The sequence below is a fragment of the Pecten maximus genome, chromosome 16, assembly GCF_902652985.1.
Source record: "Pecten maximus chromosome 16, xPecMax1.1, whole genome shotgun sequence".
In the NCBI taxonomy this organism is placed as follows: Eukaryota; Metazoa; Mollusca; class Bivalvia; order Pectinida; family Pectinidae; genus Pecten; species Pecten maximus.
Genome location: NC_047030.1, coordinates 25,718,046 through 25,740,553, shown reverse-complemented (window position 1 = coordinate 25,740,553; position 22,508 = coordinate 25,718,046). Strand labels below are relative to the sequence as shown.

Below are 22,508 nucleotides of genomic sequence, written 5' to 3'. Positions count from 1 at the left end.
TTGATATACAATGTATCTTCAATTAACGTGTTTTTGCAATTAGAAAGCAAGATCGATACAATTGACAGAGTCTGATATATTTCATTTCATTAGAATGTATTGCTTGATATTATTGAATAAATGCTAATGTAAAAGGTACCTAGCGGCACCTATATAAATCGATCGATACACTGTACTTTTCAATCGAATTATCTCCCCTTCCCTACTTATCTTACTAACATTCAGGGGTCAAAGGTAAATAATTGGTAGGAAACTCCAGACTACCTGTTATACACTTTGTGTTATTGGGTGGGCGTGTCTACTGCATTGTCCGATAGCGGTTGAGTACCGTGTCTATGTACCAAAGTTAAGCTACGTCGAGCGTGGTCAGCTCTTGGATGGGTGACCACTCCGCTGTACAATCGGTGCACGTTACATTATGTTTAAAGTTATATATACGCGTCATGCTAAATACTGACCCAAGTGATTATACTGTTATATCAAATATGGAAACCCGTCACTTTCCTTGAACTATACATATCACATAAGACTAGCTAAACGAACTAAGAAACGAACTTCTGATTCAATACACTTAACCATGCTCTGTAACTAACATTACGTAAGATAGAGAATACCGACATAATAAAAATGGCAATTCTGCAGTCATTCAAATTTCTTAAAAGAGGTAAAAATTGAAAAATATGGATATATATCACAGAAATCACAGATACCCTTGAAAATATATTGAAGAGTATTTAGGACCAGGCGTTCCGTGAAGGAAAGCGTTATATTTTTAGTCGATGTTTGATTTAAAGAGATACCTGTAATACACTTTGGGTGATTGACATTTCCATTTCATGACCTTATGAAACATGTACTATCACGTGGGAAATAGATAACTGAAATATTACACACCTTTTGATCATTATATCTGATCCCCCAGATGTCGCATTTCCTCTGCCGCAAATGACAACGCCCGGTGAAGAGTTTGTTCAGAATGGTTAATTATCATTTATCCTGGATTTCGTTCCTCATGTGACATGAACACAGGTCGGTTTCATGCATATACAGGTTGACTTTTTGTACAAGTTAAAACTGATATTAAGTAATAAACACTTATAAAATTTCGTTCATTAATATCTTCAAATTTTCATAATATTAAATAATATATATATTAATGGCCATCAGTGGTCTCCATAGGCAAGGTTTACTTAATCAATGCATCTTTATCTCTAACGTATTATCACGGGGATAAATGATAAAGATATGACGTGCTTCATATCATAGTTGATGCGATGTACCTGATCAAAACGTGATTATTTATCGTACACGAGAGGTCATTAGTCATAACCATTATCTTAATAACACCTGGATTGATACTGTTGCTAGATTGAAACTCATTTGTGTTTTCTTCGAGGTAAAAATGATTGACAATTTTTCAATTTCGCTCACATTTGTAATATTTTGTCTTTTTTGTGGATATGTGGATTGCGAATTCAAAAACGATGTTTTACGATCAGCCGTTTTGCGAGCCAATAAAGACATCGTTGCGCGCAACAAGGACTTCTTAAGACAAAATGTTCCCGAAGAATTATATACACTGAATTCAAAATGGATTAATTCTGGTGCGTTTCTCAGTGAAGAAACAGGAAATCTTGGAGCTGTAGTAGGTTTCTACAATGTATCAGACAGCTGTTTTAACCACACTGCCCTCATAATGGCAGGGATACAGAACAGGCATGAATGGGCGCTGCAATGTAAGTGGGCTATATTGAATGAGCTACAAAGGTGAGACAACAATATTTAGGAGTAAATATTCTGAACGCTGTTGTACCATTATAAAAAAATTTGTTTTGACTTGGTGTTGTTACCGTGTTAACTGTGATAGAATTGAATGATTATCATGTTATATATATCGTATTGATAGCGAAGATTTCTGCACATATGATGTTTAACATGGCGAATAATTAATTTCCGGAGAAAAATATCAACAAAATTAATATGGAAATCCTCACAGGTTCCCAATGAGGATTCTATAGTCTGTAAACTTGTTTTCCTCATTACTTCAATAGACAGTTCAGCTGTTCTAATAATTGAAAGATATAGATACGTCCATTTGAGCATCAGGAATTAAAAATCAAAGTGACCCCTAGTTAAGAAATACAGATAATACAGGTCAGCCGTTAGGGAAAGAGCTTTGGATAAGTTGTGTCCAATTCCGTTGCTAAAAAGTCAATAAAAAGATTAAACCAATTAAATCAAATGTCGTAACTGAAATGCTGAATATAACAATACCGTGATTCGCCTGGTTCTTTTTAAATGATCTAATCGTAAATTAATACAATTTCTATTTTTTGCCTTCGTTTTATAATTGTTTAGTTTTATTAACAATTTTATATAAATATTTTCTGTTTTCTAGTTCTTGACGCATTTGGGAAAATTCCGCCCGGGTTTCTCAACGGCAATCTGTTCTTTCTTGGTTCGTATGATCAATGCTTGAAGATCAGGTACGACAACTCTTCCGATCCGGAAAATGTGTTCAAAGGGCAACACTGCACTGCAAAAATTCCAATGGCTCCACCGGATGTCGTACGTATATTTCCGGTTCCTCTTCAAACTGTACACAAGTCATAGCAGTGCAATTTAGAAAGATTTAATTCCATCTCAGCTTTCTTATGTTTTACCATATTTAAGGTGATTTCCAACAATAACTTAATTACCAATTATTGTTTGAAATATTAACCATTGCAGATTGTGTTAAAACCTTTATGTGAAATGCATGTCTTGTTTTCAAAGAGTGTCTAGATATCCAATGTTAAGTTTCTTATTCAATATCAATATTGATAAAAAATACTGAGCAATATATTCCCATACATCACTATATACACATAGGTCAACATACATCAATATATACATATGTCAACATACAGCAATATATACATAGGTCAACATACATCAATATATACATAGGTCAACATACATCAATATACACATATGTCAAGATACATCAATATATACATAGGTCAACATACATCAATATACACATATGTCAAGATACATCTATATATACATAGGTCAACATACATCAATATACACATAGGTCAACATACATCAATATATACATAGGTCAACATACATCAATATATACATAGGTCAACATACATCAATATACACATAGGTCAAGATACATCAATATATACATAGGTCAACATACATCAATATACACATATGTCAAGATACATCTATATATACATAGGTCAACATACATCAATATACACATAGGTCAACATACATCAATATATACATAGGTCAACATACATCAATATACACATAGGTCAACATACATAAATATATACATATGTCAACATACATCAATATACACATAGGTCAACATACATAAATATATACATATGTCAACATACAGCAATATATACATAGGTCAACATACATCAATATATACATAGGTCAACATACATCAATATATACATAGGTCAACATACATCAATATACACATATGTCAAGATAAATCTATATATACATAGGTCAACATACATAAATATATACATAGGTCAACATACATCAATATATACATAGGTCAACATACATCAATATATACATAGGTCAACATACATCAATATATACATAGGTCAACATACATCAATATATACATAGGTCAACATACATCAATATACACATAGGTCAACATACATCAATATACATAAAAGTCAACATACATCAATATACATTAAGGTCAAAATACATCAATATACACGTAGGTCAACATACATCAATATACACATAGGTCAACATACATCAATATATACATATAGGTCAACATACATCTATATATACATAGGTCAACATACATCAATATATACATAGGTCAACATACATCTATATATACATAGGTCAACATACATCAATATATACATAGGTCAAAATACATCAATATATACTTAGGTCAACATACATCAATATCTACATAGGTCAACATACATCAATATGTATATATTATATCTTCATTTGGTGCTGACGATTGTGTCCGGTCAGGGCACAAGTGACAAGTTTGTTTTCTTCGTCATTTGTTTTACTCTGATATATATCTTATTATTAGCACAATGTATTAATGCATCATAGGTTGTTGATTCGAAGGTAAATATTTAAATTTTCTGTCGTAGTTGTACTGTGATGAATATTTATAATATTTGTACAATTTGCATCCATGTATGTATATACATTGTGATTCAGGTATTCATATAATCTAATAGAGGATTTGTCACTATGATCATGTCAGAGTATCGGGCCGACCATTACTGCGCCATTAACATGTTCTTTTCAAGAACGTGGATGTGGCGCAGTGGTATAAGATGCGGGAAACTTCTGGCTGGGCGATTAGGTGCCGTGGATCACGGGTTCGAAGCTCTGTCAGGACGGGAGTAACACACACTGACTTCCTTCATCATTTGTGTTACTATGTTATGTATACATTGTATATACATAGATATTGTCAACATGCTTGTTCTTTTTCATTATAGCAAAACGGCTTCTATGCAGTCCCCCCTCTCACATTAGGAGTGTGTTTCCCTAGCACATGTTCTGCTGATGACGTCATGGCGTATTTAAACACAGGTAGAATTAGAATTATGTTGTATTAATGACCTGAGATCATACTTGCGTAAAAAGAGGCATCATTGTTAAAAAATGCGAGTGTTGAACAATGGAATTGGTTGACAAAAGCAAGTGTATTATTGTGTCTGATAAGCTAATAATTTATGCCCAATGTACAGTACAAAGAATGGCTGGCGATTAGCTACTTTGTACTTTGGGGGTTCTGTATTAGTTGAATTTAATGACAGTACCCAATTTTGCATTAGATTAAATACAGTCAGGCCAAATGTATTAATGGAACACCTCAAATACTTGGGAATACTATTGTGTATAAATGTCATCTTCACATTCGTAAAGACAGTTTCCATATTTACAAATCACTGTAGTAAATCATGAAAACACATTCACCTTTTCACAAAAATTCGTTCCAAAAATAGAGAGTTGTTTACCTTTGTCTATCCTTACAACCTAACTGACAGTCAATAATGTTCGGCAACTATTGTTTAGATATAGTGACAATTATCAATTTGCGTAAATTAACTCCACAAGGTTATGTTAATTAAAAATTCGCACTAATCATAATACATTTTCCCACGCTCTTTTTGCGAATTACATTGAGAACATTTGATTTTGTGATAGATTATAATACATATGTTTGAAAAGACGGTATAAAAAGTTTATGCGAGAACTATCTGCCATGGAAGTATATTTGAACCATAGCATTAACAATAGCATATCGTTTTCAAGGGTTATCCATGTTGCCGACCGGAAACGGAAGTCAGCCATTGTTTTCCTACGTCGTAGACTGTGATGTGGAGGGAGAAACAACAGAATACGACGCTAAGGCCATTGGCGGATTGTAAGTTGATATACCCAAATAATAATTCAGACGGTTCTGTGACATCAAATAATATGGCAATCGATACCAATTACTACTTGTGGATTTGTGTTATAGGGAACAACCAACCAATTGAAAAAAGAAATTTTCGAAACAGCCCCTGAAAAAAAATATTTTTGAAACAGCCCCTAAAAAAAGAATTTTTTGAAACAGCCCCTGAAAAAAAATACTTTTGAAACAGCCCCTAAAAAAGGAATTTTTGAAACAGCCCCTAAAAAAAGGAATTTTTGAAACAGCCCCTAAAAAAATAATTTTGAAACAGCCCCTGTGAATAGAAAGTTGAGCCAAGGATAAAATGTCTGGCAGCCACTGATTGGCCAGTATGCTATGAATTGAGAAAATAGATATGTAGCCTGATAGGTAACTATCAATAAGAAATGTTGATATAAATTTCGTAAGTCCGGTTGATTTTTTCCCAAAAGTTTAGGTAATAATAACAAACAGGTAAACATTTAAGATTTTTGAAATTTTTTACTGCAAAATTCTCCCATTTTCAAAATGGCTACCCTGGAGAAAATTCGAGCTGAAGGACCCAACTTTTTTTCTTGATTAGGTGTTATATCAGACCCTAAACTTTTGTTACAAACCATAATTGTCATATTGAATTCAAGAATTTGAATGAAATACTTCAAAGCGTTAACACTAAAGTCTATGGAAAAACAATTGGTTGGTTGGTCTCTTATATGTAGTTATATATGCATGAAACATGTTCTTGTTCTCACCAAAAAAAAAGAAAATATTTGATTTTGAAAGGGGCGCATACTAAAATGTTCCAAACTCACGGATAAACAATCGCAAGCACACGAATGGTATGATATAATCATGTATAAGTTGTCCTGGATGTTTGGTCTATATAAACAGTGTCCTGATTGGAGTAATCATGTTGATGATGCTGATCGGTACTACATATGACGTCGTGGTATACCAATGGGGACCATGGTCACGTGCTACGATGGAGGAGTTTACTCTGACAAATGAACGGAAGCTGTCTGAGAAGACACCATTAGTTGGAGAAAACAAACCATCATATGGCTACATTGGACAGCCGGGTAAGGTTTGCCTCCTGTTCTAGAGAGCGTAAAAGAATGATTTTTTTTTTTTTTTTTAGATTTTTTTTATGTCCTGCCATGAAATGGTGGGGGTAGGGGGGCATGTAGTTTTACCCGTGTCCGTCCCGTCCCGCGCGCGTCCCGTCCTGTCTCGTCTCCCGTCCCATCTTGTCTCGCCCACCTTCCCATCTCCCGCCCCGCCCCACCCCGTCCCGTCCCGTCCCGTCCCGTCCTGATACAATGTTACTAGCTAATCTCACAAACTGCTGAGGTTGAGGATTTTGGAAGCGGGGGCATTTACAGACATGTTCTTTTTTCTTTTCTTTTCTTTTTTCTAATTGACAGAATCTAGAATGACACATTTCAAATAACAGACACAGTTCTATGTTCTTTTTTTTGTTAGGAAATTGAGCTGCCATGAATAAAATGGCTATACAAACTTTTGCATGATAACATTTGGTCCCTGAACAATATATAATTCATTCGGGGTTTTTAGACTTTCCACAATTTTTACCGTTTTATGATATGACACTAGGCCAGTAAGTAGCATATGAGCTAACATTTAGATGAACTAATACCACTACTCCACCATATTCCTTCGGATACATTTATCGTTAATATTTCAAAATTCAGCCGTAATGTCTGCGGCTTTCTGTGTATAACTTCTTCTCACAAGAGTCTAAAAATAATTTTAGTACTATAACATACCGCTTAATATAATACATAAAGAATGAAATCGGATTCTAAAAAATATGATTAAAATAATGTTATTTGTTTGAATCACGTTTCAAAATATTTGTAATGTCAAATTAAGATATTGAATGTCAGGGTCACGAAATTGATATCCGGTAATCAATATAAGATAAGATATAAGTGTGGTCAGGTGGCACAGTGGTAACACCCTTGCCTTTCACCTAGGCGGCAGAGGCTCGATTCCCCGATCGGATGTGAAAAGGTATGGGGTCACCTGTCCGACCACGTGGATTTTCCACGGGTACTCCGGTTTCCTCCCACAGTAAGAGCCCTCGCGCGCTTCAATCCGGGCCAACAAGCGTGATTAATAAACGTTAATATAACTTGTTTGGCAATTGCTGTAAAATAAATAAAGTTTACATTTTGATATAAGATTTAAAAGAAAATTAAATTCGAAATTTATATCAGCTGTTTTAAAGTTTTATGTTTGACATTTAATTTGTATAAATATCATGTTTGCATGAGTAGTTTGTAATATCAACAGATACGTTTTCGAAACTATTAATTGAAACTCCCGTTACATATGTCTATCTGCAAAATGTTTATTAGAATGTACAAATGTACCATATTGTCATTTTATACAGGTATTTTTGCACAACTCCTCATTAGCTTCTCTGTCTACTCGAATGGTGAGAAGTTGTTGAGTACAAAACAAGCTCCGGGTTCTTTAACAGCGATCAATGGCATCCGGGTACTCAGCATGTTCTGGGTCATTCTGGGTCACGCATACGTTTTTCCTCAAAGAGTTGCAAGTAAGAATGGTGCAAACGGATTTAGTTTAATGAAATTACAAAATATTTAACCACGTTTTGTGTTTAAATCTACTGATCTGAATAATGTTGCAATTCTTTTCGTTGACACGTAATTTGCATGATATCTAATCAAATAAACAAAAAGCTTTAACACAAAACGAAATTTACGTACTACTGCAAACTAGCTTGTTTTTAGAAACAGATACGTTCATTCATACCAAATGGCCATGGATTATTGACACGAAAAACGTATTAAATGACATTTGTACATTCGTCACGAGATTAAATTCGACGTATGTATTTAAAAATATGTTTTACATTAAATAATCGCATTATTTAATCATTTTTAAAATCTCGCAAAATCGAGAGAACGATATCTGGTGAGCGGTTCACTCAGCTTTACTCACATAAGATAAAAGTGTAAATATCAGGACATTCAGTTTTAATAATGCTAGTTATCAAATGGTTAAACTTAGGGTAAGACAGTTAAAGAAACTATTATTTTGTACAATCCTCTGAAATGTGTTCCGGATGTCGAGCAAATGTCGCTGTGGCAACAGGATAATTATTTTATTCATTCATTTATTTATTTATTTATTTTTGTATTTTCATTTCCATCAATTCAATATTTTTCATTATTTGCAGGCAATTATGGAGATTTCATCATTGATATGTCAGAAAGAGTTTCATTTCAAGCAATCATGAATGCTCTTGTTTCCGTGGATACATTCTTTGCTCTGAGGTAAGAGAAATTCGAATTTGCCGTAATCCTTTTGTGGCACTTATTTAGAACCTACACACAGACTACGATTTATTTATTTTTCCATTTTTAAGTACATGTAACGTCATTGTTTTGCTGTCTTTCCATTTTCATTCTTTCAACTTACAAATACTGCTGATGAATCCAAAATCTAGTACAAGCATCTCGGCTGTTAATACGAACATGGATTTTCATTTAGGCTCTCTTAATTTCAGTGGACTTTTAGTTGCCTACTTAACTCTTCGAGAAATGGATAAGAATAGTGGAAAATTAAACTGGGCGATGTTCTATTTCCATAGATTTTGGAGGTAAGTTAATTGGTTAATTAGTTAAGTTAAGCCTGGCGTAAGGTATAAACCGCCCGATACAAGTTATATCGTTACACAGATAATGGTCTATATCAATATACTTTGTAGGGTGGTAATTTTGATATGTCCCCCGCCTTGTTTCCTATTGGCACGAATCTACTCCAAACATTCCTCTCGTCTATTTTGTTACGATTATCACGAACAGTATAAATCCCCCCGAAACAATTTACATTGTATATCGTGATATATGTTTTGTTAATTAATTGAAAACAAAAAAATAATTTTAAAAATCAGGTTATTTATCAAACTATTTACCCTATATTGAAATTAGCTGGTCTGTAATCAAATTATGAAAATCAAATTTCAAGATGAATGATAGCTTATCCTATAATTAAGTGTGCGTCACGTGATTCCCTACCGAGACGTGATTGGTTTATTTGTTGCAGACTGACTCCTGCTTACATGCTAGTTCTTTTCGTTAACGCCACCCTCACACGATACTGGGGTGACGGACCACTGTGGCAAAAAGATGGATTTGAAATAGACTTTTGCAAAGATTCATGGTGGAGAAATTTGCTATATATCAATAATTTCTTCGACTTCGGCGAGATGGTATGTATGGAAAATTACCTCCATCAGATATCCAGTTATCGTTATAATATTCTCGGCCCCCATCGGCTGTTAAGCTATATTGCTTTCCATACTCGGCCTCCATCGGTTGTTTAGCTATCGTTATACTAACCTCGGCCTCCATCTGCTGTTTAGCCATATCGCTATACCATTCTCTGCCCTATCGACTGTTTAGCCATATCGCTATACCATTCTCTGCCCTATCGACTGTTTAGCCATATCGCTATGCCATTCTCTGCCCTATCGACTGTTTAGTCATATCGCTATACCATTCTCTGCCCTATCGACTGTTTAGCCATATTGCTATACCATTCTCGGCCTCATCTGCTGTTTAGCCATATCGCTATACCATTCTCTGCCCTATCGACTGTTTAGCCATATTGCTATACTATTCTCGGCCTCATCTGCTGTTTAGCCATATCGCTATACCATTCTCTGCCTCATCTGCTGTTTAGCCATATCGCTATACCATTCTCTGCCCTATCGACTGTTTAGCCATATCGCTATGCCATTCTCTGCCCTATCGACTGTTTAGCCATATCGCTATACCATTCTCTGCCCTATCGACTGTTTAGCCATATCGCTATACCATTCTCTGCCCTATCGACTGTTTAGCCATATCGCTATGCCATTCTCTGCCCTATCGACTGTTTAGCCATATTGCTATACCATTCTCGGCCTCATCTGCTGTTTAGCCATATCGCTATACCATTCTCTGCCCTATCGATTGTTTAGCCATATTGCTATACCATTCTCTGCCCTATCGACTGTTTAGCCATATCACTATACCATTCTCTGCCCTATCGACTGTTTAGCCATATCGCTATACCATTCTCTGCCCTATCGACTGTTTAGCCATATCGCTATGCCATTCTCTGCCCTATCGACTGTTTAGCCATATCGCTATGCCATTCTCTGCCCTATCGACTGTTTAGCCATATCGCTATACCATTCTCTGCCCTATCGACTGTTTAGCCATATCGCTATGCCATTCTCTGCCCTATCGACTGTTTAGCCATATCGCTATGCCATTCTCTGCCCTATCGACTGTTTAGCCATATTGCTATACCATTCTCGGCCTCATCTGCTGTTTAGCCATATCGCTATACCATTCTCTGCCCTATCGACTGTTTAGCCATATCGCTATGCCATTCTCTGCCCTATCGACTGTTTAGCCATATTGCTATACTATTCTCGGCCTCATCTGCTGTTTAGCCATATCGCTATACCATTCTCTGCCTCATCTGCTGTTTAGCCATATCGCTATACCATTCTCTGCCCTATCGACTGTTTAGCCATATCGCTATGCCATTCTCTGCCCTATCGACTGTTTAGCCATATCGCTATGCCATTCTCTGCCCTATCGACTGTTTAGCCATATCGCTATACCATTCTCTGCCCTATCGACTGTTTAGCCATATCGCTATGCCATTCTCTGCCCTATCGACTGTTTAGCCATATTGCTATACCATTCTCGGCCTCATCTGCTGTTTAGCCATATCGCTATACCATTCTCTGCCCTATCGACTGTTTAGCCATATTGCTATACCATTCTCTGCCCTATCGACTGTTTAGCCATATCGCTATGCCATTCTCTGCCCTATCGACTGTTTAGCCATATCGCTATACCATTCTCTGCCCTATCGACTGTTTAGCCATATCGCTATGCCATTCTCTGCCCTATCGACTGTTTAGCCATATTGCTATACCATTCTCGGCCTCATCTGCTGTTTAGCCATATCGCTATACCATTCTCTGCCCTATCGACTGTTTAGCCATATCGCTATGCCATTCTCTGCCCTATCGACTGTTTAGCCATATCGCTATGCCCTTCTCTGCCCTATCGACTGTTTAGCCATATCGCTATGCCATTCTCTGCCCTATCGACTGTTTAGCCATATTGCTATACCATTCTCTGCCCTATCGACTGTTTAGCCATATCGCGATATCGCTATCCATTCTTGGCCCCTATTGGCTGTTAAGCGATATCGCTATCAATTCTTGGCCCCTATTGGCTATTAAGCTATATCACTGTCCATTAGTTTAAACATATTTTATTTGAAAACATTTCAAAAGGAATTGGACACAAGTTTTACAACTTATAATTGTCCTCTTCCATAAACATGAATATAACGGTATTAACAAATGGCAGCATTTACGATACAATATAATGATATTTTACACATATATATATAAAAGAACACAACATTGATATTTATTGGTTGAAACAACGACGTGTGCCATACCAGTTACCAAAATTACAATAGTGTTATGGCTATTAAGTAAATGATCATGACATAATATTAATAAGTAAACATAAAACAAAATGTACAATATGGTCCATTCTTGACCCCTATTGGCTATTAAGCTATATCGCTGTCCATTATCGGTCCCCGTCGGCTGTCCAGGTAGTGTTATGCCAGTCTCGTCCCCGGAGTTATGGAATCTGTCGTTTTACGGACAAAAGTATATTAATACATCATAATATCTGCAAAAATATAATACTCTCTGTTTTATGCACTATTGAGGTCTTTCCTACGAAAGTATCCTACTCGATCGATACAGATTGTAAAGGACAGCCTTTCCGGTCTACTCCATCTTCGATTAACATAAACAATTACTATTATGGCTATTGTAACATTTAGATAATGCTTTTAATGATCATCTATACAGCAAACTAATGTTGAATTTCAAACACGAATAAAAATAGTCATGTAATATACCAAAATGTTTGTTTGAACATGTACTTTTTTAAAATCACCAAAAATTTCCTGTAGATGCTAACATTTTTTCCTGTAAAGTTACTTTGTGGTAAGATGCAGCATGGAGTAATTCTAAGTCACACAAATGACCAAACTTGAAAAATAGCCTTACTGTTATGCTCACAAGTGTCTATAGCACAGGGTAGGAGCATTTGTTTGACCGGATTAGACTTTGTGTACGCATAATCACTTATTTCGTTTTGACCTTGAAATGCAAATGGCGGCTGTAGTAAATATTACACAAATATGGCATAAAGGGATGAATTTCAATCAATAAAAATGCTCCTATATCATACTTTTAAGACATCTGATCATAGTAAGAAGGATCTTTTTAAATCAAATTGTTTAATTGGTGAGTTTGAGCCTTTTTCAGAAATATGCATATTTTATCACAAACTCAATAGTTGAACACTTTTCTAAAAGCAGTCCTCTTGCCATGTCTATAGAGTTCTTTATAGTGTCTAATAAGAGTGTTTTTGATGTGTAAAATACATCCTTATATGCCATATTTGAGTGATATCATTCTTAACCGCCATTTGCATTTCAAGGTCAAAATAAAAGCAGTGTTTATACATATAATAAAGTCAAATCTGGTCAAAACCAATGGTCCTATTCTATTCTTTAGACAATTGTGAGCAATTCGACATGGCTATTTTGTGCAATATATGCGATACAAATGAGTTAACTATGTCCCCCTGAAATATGATTTTTTTTTTTGCATGTTTTGTTGTATCTTAACAGTAAGTCCCACGGTTTGCCATGATACATACTAGAAGTTAAACAAGTTACATATGTCAAACTGCGCCATAGTAGGCATTTATAGGCTTGTAAAATATCACTGTTGTGACTTGATTTGCTGTTTAGATGCCCCTTAATGGGAAAATGGGTATTCTTGTTAGATTTTAACTTCCATGTACTTCTTACAAACATTTCTATTACATTTATATTTCATTCTAACGTCCGATTTTTTTATATTTAATCTGGACTTTGATTTTGAAATGCTGAAATTTGTTTTTGTCACCAGTGTATGACGTGGTCGTGGTATCTCTCTAACGATATGCAGTTTTACATTCTAAGCCCTCTGATGTTGATTCCGTTGTATCTGTAAGTAAAAAGATTACCCATACCTTCCTTTATCATTTTCCTACCAGTTGTACCAAATACGCGCGGTCTCATATAATGGAATCCAATTGAATACCAAGGGAGTTTTCAAGATGGCGGCTCGCCGCTTCAAACATAAAAAACTCATTAATTTCCTTTTTACAACGGAATGGATGTTAAATCAACACCTGGATACATCCGCCATTCGCTGGCTTACATAATTTATAATATTTCATCGTAAATGGATTGTCCCCGTCTCGGTTTGAACAAAAAGTACCTTTGCATGACGAATTAGAAATCACAGTTCCACCATCTTGGATCCAAGTGGTACGTTTGGTACAGCGCGTTCCATTATGAGTACATCAGATACGTACCGGTACAACTGGTACAAACTCAATAAAGGAACGCACGGTACGTTCGGTCAGGTGATATATGGTTATCAAATGATATTTAAAGAGTAAATGATATAGTGTTTTTAGTATTATCATGTACATTTCAGGTGTATGGAAAGTATTTAGTATCTTACACGATTCATATCATTAGTGAAACATCAAAATATTAACTGCACCAGCGAATTATAGGTGGTATAAAGGAAGAGACTTTTTAAAATTGCAACACTCTTGATGTTACCAGCAAATCCCGAAGAGGCATTATATTGTCAAAACTATACGATACTGATACGATACATGAATTTTCATTTCAGCATTTCGATTGGTCAATCGCAAACAGTCATTTATGATTTTCGGCATTTTCGATTTGATGTAAATGTCAAATTTTCACTGGTGAAACATATTGAAAGTGGGTTGTTTGTTCATTGCAGTAGAAATGACACTTTTACTGATTGGACAGGTGTCTTAAAATATGTGATATACAATGTATTCTTCGGTGCGAAACATAGATGCATCATCTTCATGGTTAGCTTTTGGTTATTAAATATAAAATCCATGCAAGTTTAAAATAATCACTGGTTATTTAGTATAAAATTGAGTGTTAAATTTATGTAAATTTCAATTGATCACAATCTTGTGTTCATCCGTAATATTTAATGTTCTTTTATACGTTTTCTTCTTGTTCTACTTAGCATTTAAAGTGAAATAGAGGCATGACTAATTTGTCAGTAAGAAATTTCCTATCAGATATTCACTATACAGGTATTTCGTATTTTACTCGTGTCTCTTCAACTTTTGGGTTACTGCAAAGACTGGTAGTCACAATTAGGACTTCGATGCTAAAACCGGCAGAATATCAATTATACGTAACAATTACGAAACCTGCAACAGCTTGAACGGATGGTTCCTATTTTTGGTATCATGTCTCTTGCGTTGGCTGAGTGGTTAAGGTGTCCCGAATCTTTATCACTAGCCCTCCACCTCTGGGTTGTGAGTTCAAAACCTACGTGGGGCAGTTGCCAGGTACAAATGTACTGACCGTAGACCGGTGGTTTTTCTTCGGGTACTACAGCTTTCCTCTACCTCCAAAACCTGGCATGTCCTTAAATGACCCTGGCTGTTAATAGGTCGTTAAACAAAGCAAACCAAACTTACTGAAAGCATCAGAATATTAATTTTGTGAAAAAAAAATCTGTATGTACATGATGGTTGTTCTTCCAGGTCCCAAACCATTGGGCTAGCCGTGTGTGCTATCTTCCTGCTAGGTACCATGACTGCTACAGGCGTCATCACTACCAATGAAGACTTACCTGTGTCCAGTTTTTCTCCACATGTTGACCCAGCGTAAGTCCGATTTTAATGGCCAGCTTTCTCATCGTTTTGCTGGTTCACGACAACAGGAATTGATATATGGAAAACAAAATTGAAGATATATCTTAATAATGTGCCCATTTTACATTGCAGTGTATCCCTCATTACCGACCAAGGATATCACACCTCGTAATTACCTCTAGTATTTAACCCTTTTTATTTTTACTCTTTTCTTAACTAGAGAATGTGCGTGAAGTTTTCTAGTTAATGAATCGTAAACATATAAATGTCTTCAGTCTCAAATACAGTCAAGGTTTTTATTATCAAACAATTCTTAACAGATTATCACTGCCGTCCTTCTGCCATCATCGGAAACTAACGATACCCTGTCGTTCGAGTCCGCGCTCTTTTTTTTTTGCGTCACAACGTCACTGTTATGTTGGTTTCAAGGGTATTCCCCGACTCACAAACACAACAAAAAGAGTTCCGATATCATGTGAAGAAGCCAAATGATTGGCTGTTATTTTTAGCACCAAAACGAGATTTTCCTGTATTAAATAGCCCAGAGCAAAGTATAACGATTTCCTACGATTTTGGATGGACAGGAAATGATCTGAAGAGTCCGTCAGCTTTACAGACTTATATGAAATGTCCGTTTTCTAAATAAGCCAATAGACTTAAGATTGTACATGGATAAAGAATATGACACAAAGAAGACAAATAATATCAAGGAGCAAACGCATAAGGCAGATAGTTGACTGACCTCATGCAAGGGAATGAAGGATTCCCACAGACAGCCACTCTCTCACAATATAGAATTAACATTCGTTCTGATTGTCAGACAAGGACGAACCATTTTTGTTAAGTTTCCAATAAGTTTTATTGTTGAGAAACACATTCAGTTACAAAAATGTCCTTATACAACAGGGCTCTCACTCGTCATACTTCATTCATTCCGGATATAAATTTTCACTTAATTCCATAATTATTAGAAACTTCTGTTTACTTCCGGTGATACTATTCTACGGTAAATATAAAGTTTTTTGTTTTGGTTCTTCTTTTGTTATACTTTTGATTATAAGCGGCTGTTAAAATAGACTTAATGAACATTCGCAAACCAGATTCATCTTCAGTATTTGACACATCATGCAATTATTTTGTGACTTCATGTAAGGACGAAGCAACTCAAGGTGTAGTTTTATATGCATTGTAGGGAATCTGGTACTTAACATACATTAAAATGTTATTTTCACCTGTGTTTTTTTTTTATTTATTTTTTTTATTTTGTGCATTTCCATAGAAATGATGGTCACTTTCGTTATTTGGTATAATATAATGCTATGCGTTTGACTTATAACCCTTCCTCTCCTTCATTTTCAGGAAAGCTATGCCTTACTTTGAAGATTATTATATAAAGCCATACTGCCGAATGGGTCCATACATAGTGGGTATAGTCACAGGCTATGTTCTGTACAAGACGGAGGGAAAATACAGAATAAACAGAGTGAGTTTCAAATTTGTCATTACAATAAACATTACAATCTAATCTGTTTGTGTTGTTTGTATTAGCTGATGCGTCAACGTTTTACGAAAATATCAAACAATTACCTTTATATAACAAAGTGGTCCAAGTTAATTTATCGAAATTAAAAAAAAAAGTTTTGATCAAATCTATGGAATTCGCAGGAGCAGAGTTTGTTAGGGATTATGGCTATCTATGCTTTTTATTATAAATGTTAACTTTATATGAAGTTTGTTGTTGTTATTGTTGTTGTTGTTGTTGTTGTTGTTGTTGTTTAAATCTATGTATTTTTCAGGCCTTGAATTTGTTGTGTTGGGTTATCGCGGCTGTTCTGGCTTGTCTCTGCCTTTACGGTTTGTATGAGGAAAACAAAGGTACAGCCGATCTAAGTACTGAAGTTCGGTCGCTTTACAACACCATTCACAGGAGCGTGTGGGGCGCATGCGTATGCTGGGTTATATTCTCATGTGCAAATGGATATGGAGGTATGTTATTATTTGAAATTAACACGTCAGCGTTTTTAATAATTTACATGCACATACAGAGTAATGAAGTAATATTGTCCACATTAAAATCACCAAACCAAATGTTATTCTTTTCACAAATACACTGTGTAGTATACTCGGGTCATCCACACACATAGTGGCTTAATATATGCCCGGTAAATGCTCGCGTTATAATTTAACTAAAGGAAAGATGAATCTTTAATACATATCAATTATTCGTGATTATTTCCATATTCGGTAAATCATTATAGATTTGTTTAATGATATCTAAGTGACGAATGTGCGCATCAAACCTAATATTGCAGCAACAAGAAAATGGCGTCATCACAAGGCTTTTATAAATGACCACAAGATATTAGTCCTGTACAATTCAAATTGAGATATCGATAGAATTAAGAGTCAAACAATAAATCAAATCAAAATCATGCAGCTGTTAAGCCCTTGTAGGACATCTCATTAACGTCCTTCTAGACATCCAATTAGCGCCCTTCTAAGACCTATCATTAGCGTCCTTATAAGATATCCAATAAGCGCATTTCTAGGACATCTCATTAGCGTCATTCTAGACATCAAATTAGCGCCCTTCTAGAACATCTCATTAGCGTCCTTCTAGACATGCAATTACCGCCCTTCTAGGACATATCATTAGCATCCTTCTAAGACATCCAATTAGCGCCCTTCTAGGACATATCATTAGCGTCCTTCTAAGACATCCAATTAGCGCCCTTCTAGGACATCTAATTAGCGTCCTTCTAAGACATCCAATTAGCGCCCTTCTAGGACCTATCATTAGCGTCCTTATAAGACATCCAATTAGCGCCCTTCTAGGACATATTAGCCTCATTCTAGACATCCAATTAGCACCCTTCTAGGGCATATCATTTGCGCCCTTCTAAGACATCCACTTAGCGCCCTTCTAGGACCTATCATTAGCGTCCTTATAAGACATCCAATTAGCGCCCTTCTAGGACATATCATTAGCGTCCTTCTAAGACATCCAATTAGCGCCCTTCTAGGACATCTCATTAACGTCCTTCTAAGACATCCAATTAGCGCCCTTCTAGGACATATCATTAGCGTCCTTCTAAGACATCCAATTAGCGCCCTTCTAGGACATATCATTAGCGTCCTTCTAAGACATCCAATTAGCGCCCTTCTAGGACATATCATTAGCGTCCTTCTAAGACATCCAATTAGCGCCCTTCTAGGACATATCATTAGCGTCCTTCTAAGACATCCAATTAGCGCCCTTCTAGGACATCTCATTAACGTCCTTCTAAGACATCCAATTAGCGCCCTTCTAGGACATATCATTAGCGTCCTTCTAAGACATCCAATTAGCGCCCTTCTAGGACATATCATTAGCGCCCTTCTAAGACATCCAATTAGCGCCCTTCTAGGACATATCATTAGCGTCCTTCTAAGACATCCAATTAGCGCCCTTCTAGGACATCTAATTAGCGTCCTTCTAAGACATCCAATTAGCGCCCTTCTAGGACCTATCATTAGCGTCCTTATAAGACATCCAATTAGCGCCCTTCTAGGACATATTAGCCTCATTCTAGACATCCAATTAGCACCCTTCTAGGACATATCATTTGCGCCCTTCTAAGACATCCACTTAGCGCCCTTCTAGGACCTATCATTAGCGTCCTTATAAGACGTCCAATTAGCGCCCTTCTAGGAGATATTAGCGTCATTCTAGACATCCAATTGGCGCCCTTCTAGGACAAATCATTAGCGTCCTTCTAAGACATCCAATTGGCACCTTTCTAGGAAATCTCATCAGCGACAATCTAGACATCAAATTAGCGCCCTTCTAGGACATTTCATTACCGTCCTTCTAAGACATCCAATTAGCGCCCTTCTAGGACCTATCATTAGCGTCCTTATAAGACATCCAATTAGCGCCCTTCTAGGACATATCATTAGCGTCCTTCTAAGACATCCAATTAGCGCCCTTCTAGGACATCTCATTAACGTCCTTCTAAGACATCCAATTAGCGCCCTTCTAGGACATCTAATTAGCGTCCTTCTAAGACATCCAATTAGCGCCCTTCTAGGACCTATCATTAGCGTCCTTATAAGACATCCAATTAGCGCCCTTCTAGGACATATTAGCCTCATTCTAGACATCCAATTAGCACCCTTCTAGGACATATCATTTGCGCCCTTCTAAGACATCCACTTAGCGCCCTTCTAGGACCTATCATTAGCGTCCTTATAAGACGTCCAATTAGTGCCCTTCTAGGACATATTAGCGTCATTCTAGACATCCAATTGGCGCCCTTCTAGGACAAATCATTAGCGTCCTTCTAAGACATCCAATTGGCACCTTTCTAGGAAATCTCATCAGCGACAATCTAGACATCAAATTAGTGCCCTTCTAGGACATTTCATTACCGTCCTTCTAAGACATCAAATTGTCTCTAATGCAGGTTTTGTGAATCAGTTGCTATCATGGAAGGCGTTTCTGCCACTTGGAAGATTGACGTACTGTGCCTACCTGGTACATCCTATCATATTGAATTGTGTCTCATACAACCGGCGAGTTCCCCTCTACATGGACGATATAACGATGGTAAGACAAAATGAATACAAACACAATGTAATGAAGTTTGCTATTGACTGATTAAATGGATGGATTGCGCGTCAAAGATGCTAGTTTACTTAATTTGTACTGTAAAAATACAAATTTTAGCGGTTATATTATTTTGGCGCTATTTTCACTATAATCATTACGCTAAATTATGATTGCGCTAAATTTATTTTCTTTATACTATTTTTATATAAAATATTTTTTGCGGGGCATTTAGTCAATACGCTAATCTGTTAAACTTCGAAAATTCGCTAAAATTTGAGTACACAAAATTAAGTACGTTTACAGTATTCTGCTAAAAAATGCTTGTCTTTTACGAAAGAAAACGCCAATGTAATAGAACAAGCATGCTTTATGGATAAATAACTGTACATTTGGTCAAATTCGCGGGGATTTAATTTCGCGAATAAACACATAGCAAATACTGTACTGTGAATGGTAATCTCTATGTTTTTTTCATATGTTTGCATACATACGTATATATGTCTAAATGTATTTACTGCGTAGGTAGACAAGGTGAAGTGGTTCTTCAGGATATGGCATAAAATGCAAAAATAATTAATGAACACTGTTACAACTTCCATGTTAGAACCAAGGGAGTTTTGTGGAAGAAGGGAAATAATATACACTGTTCTACACAAAAATATATGGAAAGGTATCGATATGAAAGAAAAATTTGTCGTGCAAGTTTTGCAATGTAGTTGGTATTGCTCTGATGATAACTGTTGGATAAAACATCGATAAGGACGAGTTATGAGGACGTTCGGCGAAAATAAATACCTGAAATCTTTGGAACGGTACCTAACTCCATTATGCGATTATGCAACAATACCAATTACCTTCATTGTAGGAGAACAGAGAGTCGTTAGACATATGATATACAAAGGAAAACACCAGGTCACTATTAAAACAACCTATTCTATTCTCTCAAATGTCAGCATAAAGGGAGGTTTATTACTTTTTAACTCACTTAATGATTAAAGCCGATTGAGCGCTGCGTATCGTAGGGAGACGAAACCCTAGAGTAGGCGAAATCATGTAGGCGAATAACAATAACTATTTATTGACGAATTGTTTTTCTTTACAGGGATACCTGTTCCTGGCAACCCTGGTAGCTTCCTACGCAGTTGCCTTCGTTGTGTCTCTTGCGTTTGAGTCGCCTATGATGGGTTTGGAGAAGGTCATATTCAAAAAGAAGCGACGATAATACATAACTGAATAGCAATGTATAATATGGAGATTAACATTTTCATGTGATTGCTATGTAATTTAATAAACTTTTAGTTAATCTCCTATATAATTGATCTTACACTTTAATTCAAATAACTACTTGAAAACAGGAGCGGCAAAGACAAGGAAACATGACTATAAAGAAGTGGAAATAAAAGACGGGAATTCATATGTGTGTGCATTTGTATATATTTCTTTCCTTTCAAATGTAAGAATGGTAATAAAATGTCTACCCTCTAACTTCGCCTTTTAATGACTGGCTATAATAACAACATATGTCACAGTATCTAGATCTGTTCTACAGACAGAACACCAGTGTCCATTAATCCGATACATTTTTACAAGTTTTACGCCCCTCTGGTTCTGAATAGAGATTGTTTACATCCTCCAGTTTTTATTATAGTTATTTTTAAATGTTGTGATCACTTACCAAAGTTTAAAGTAACTACTATTGGTTATAGAGTAAAGTTATCCCTAACCACGTTTGAGCATACGTACTTACTTGAGTTACCATACTTGGTTATATAGTGAGGTGATCACTAACCAAGTTTGAATAACTGCACTTGATTATAGAGACTTGTGTTCTCTAAACAAGTTTGAGTGACCATGCTTGATAATAGAGTTATGTGATCAGTAGCTGCAGTTTGAGTTACCATACTTGAGTTGTGTTCCGTAAACAGGTTTGAGTGACGAGTTCTTAACTATTGAGTTACACAGTGCTGAGTCAGAGCTATGGCGTAATAATTGTACGTTATAGAAAACTAACACAATGATAATACTCTTTTTTAATAGAAAGAAGATACCCCTGTACTGAATTAGACTCAAGTAACTACACCCTTAGAAAACCACTTCAAGTAACACAGTAAATTTCTTGTTTTATATCGAGGTTGCTTTTAAAAATGTTAAACTTTATCTTCAATACTACACATCAACACAAACATATAGAAATGTTAAACCGTAGGACAGGAGCTTACATATCCGGCCAATCCTAGTAGGTCGTAAAGGTGACAAACAGATAAGGGTTTCGCAGTATTATTTGTCTTATCGCTACGCTGGAGGATAGACGAACTGTCCCAGGTAGGGCATCGCTACCTGATTCGTAGTATTCGCAGGGTTACCTGACGTTATCAACACAATCAAATAAAAAGTAGCCTGTCAATCAAACTAGAATCGAAACCGGAAATAGTATTCGGATAATCAAGCATTGAAAGTGTTGGTCTGCAAAAAAACATTATCGTATCTGGTGTTGAAGCAGCTAATGGCTGTACAGGTTTTATTTACTCTCTAACAATATATTTGTGGTCAGTGGAACAGTGGAAATTTTGCAATAAACTCATTCAATATCAGATTA

The 22,508-nt window shown here is 36.1% G+C and overlaps 1 protein-coding gene across 1 annotated transcript; it reads left to right on the top strand.

Moving 5' to 3' along the window:
- The first annotated feature begins 1,311 nt into the window (after nt 1-1,311).
- On the top strand, nt 1,312-21,326 carry LOC117314667 (nose resistant to fluoxetine protein 6-like). The gene is made up of 15 exons (XM_033868750.1): nt 1,312-1,736; nt 2,399-2,568; nt 4,515-4,608; nt 5,335-5,446; nt 6,347-6,534; nt 7,872-8,039; nt 8,685-8,781; nt 9,015-9,107; nt 9,554-9,719; nt 13,524-13,603; nt 15,211-15,333; nt 16,681-16,804; nt 17,118-17,307; nt 19,767-19,909; nt 21,015-21,326. The coding sequence occupies exons 1-15, from the start codon at nt 1,403-1,405 to the stop codon at nt 21,132-21,134; spliced, it is 2,202 nt and encodes a 733-aa protein (XP_033724641.1). The 5' UTR covers nt 1,312-1,402; the 3' UTR covers nt 21,135-21,326.
- The last annotated feature ends 1,182 nt before the right edge of the window (nt 21,327-22,508 follow it).

What these genes read in the sequence shown, in the direction of transcription:
- LOC117314667 (XM_033868750.1), top strand. Translation starts at nt 1,403, where the DNA reads ATGATTGACAATTTTTCAATTTCGCTCACATTTGTAATATTTTGTCTT. An exon ending in CAATGGCTCCACCGGATGTC is followed by an intron (nt 2,569 to 4,514) that starts GTACGTATATTT and finishes TTTTCATTATAG; the next exon opens with CAAAACGGCTTCTATGCAGT. An exon ending in TATTTCCATAGATTTTGGAG is followed by an intron (nt 9,108 to 9,553) that starts GTAAGTTAATTG and finishes TATTTGTTGCAG; the next exon opens with ACTGACTCCTGCTTACATGC.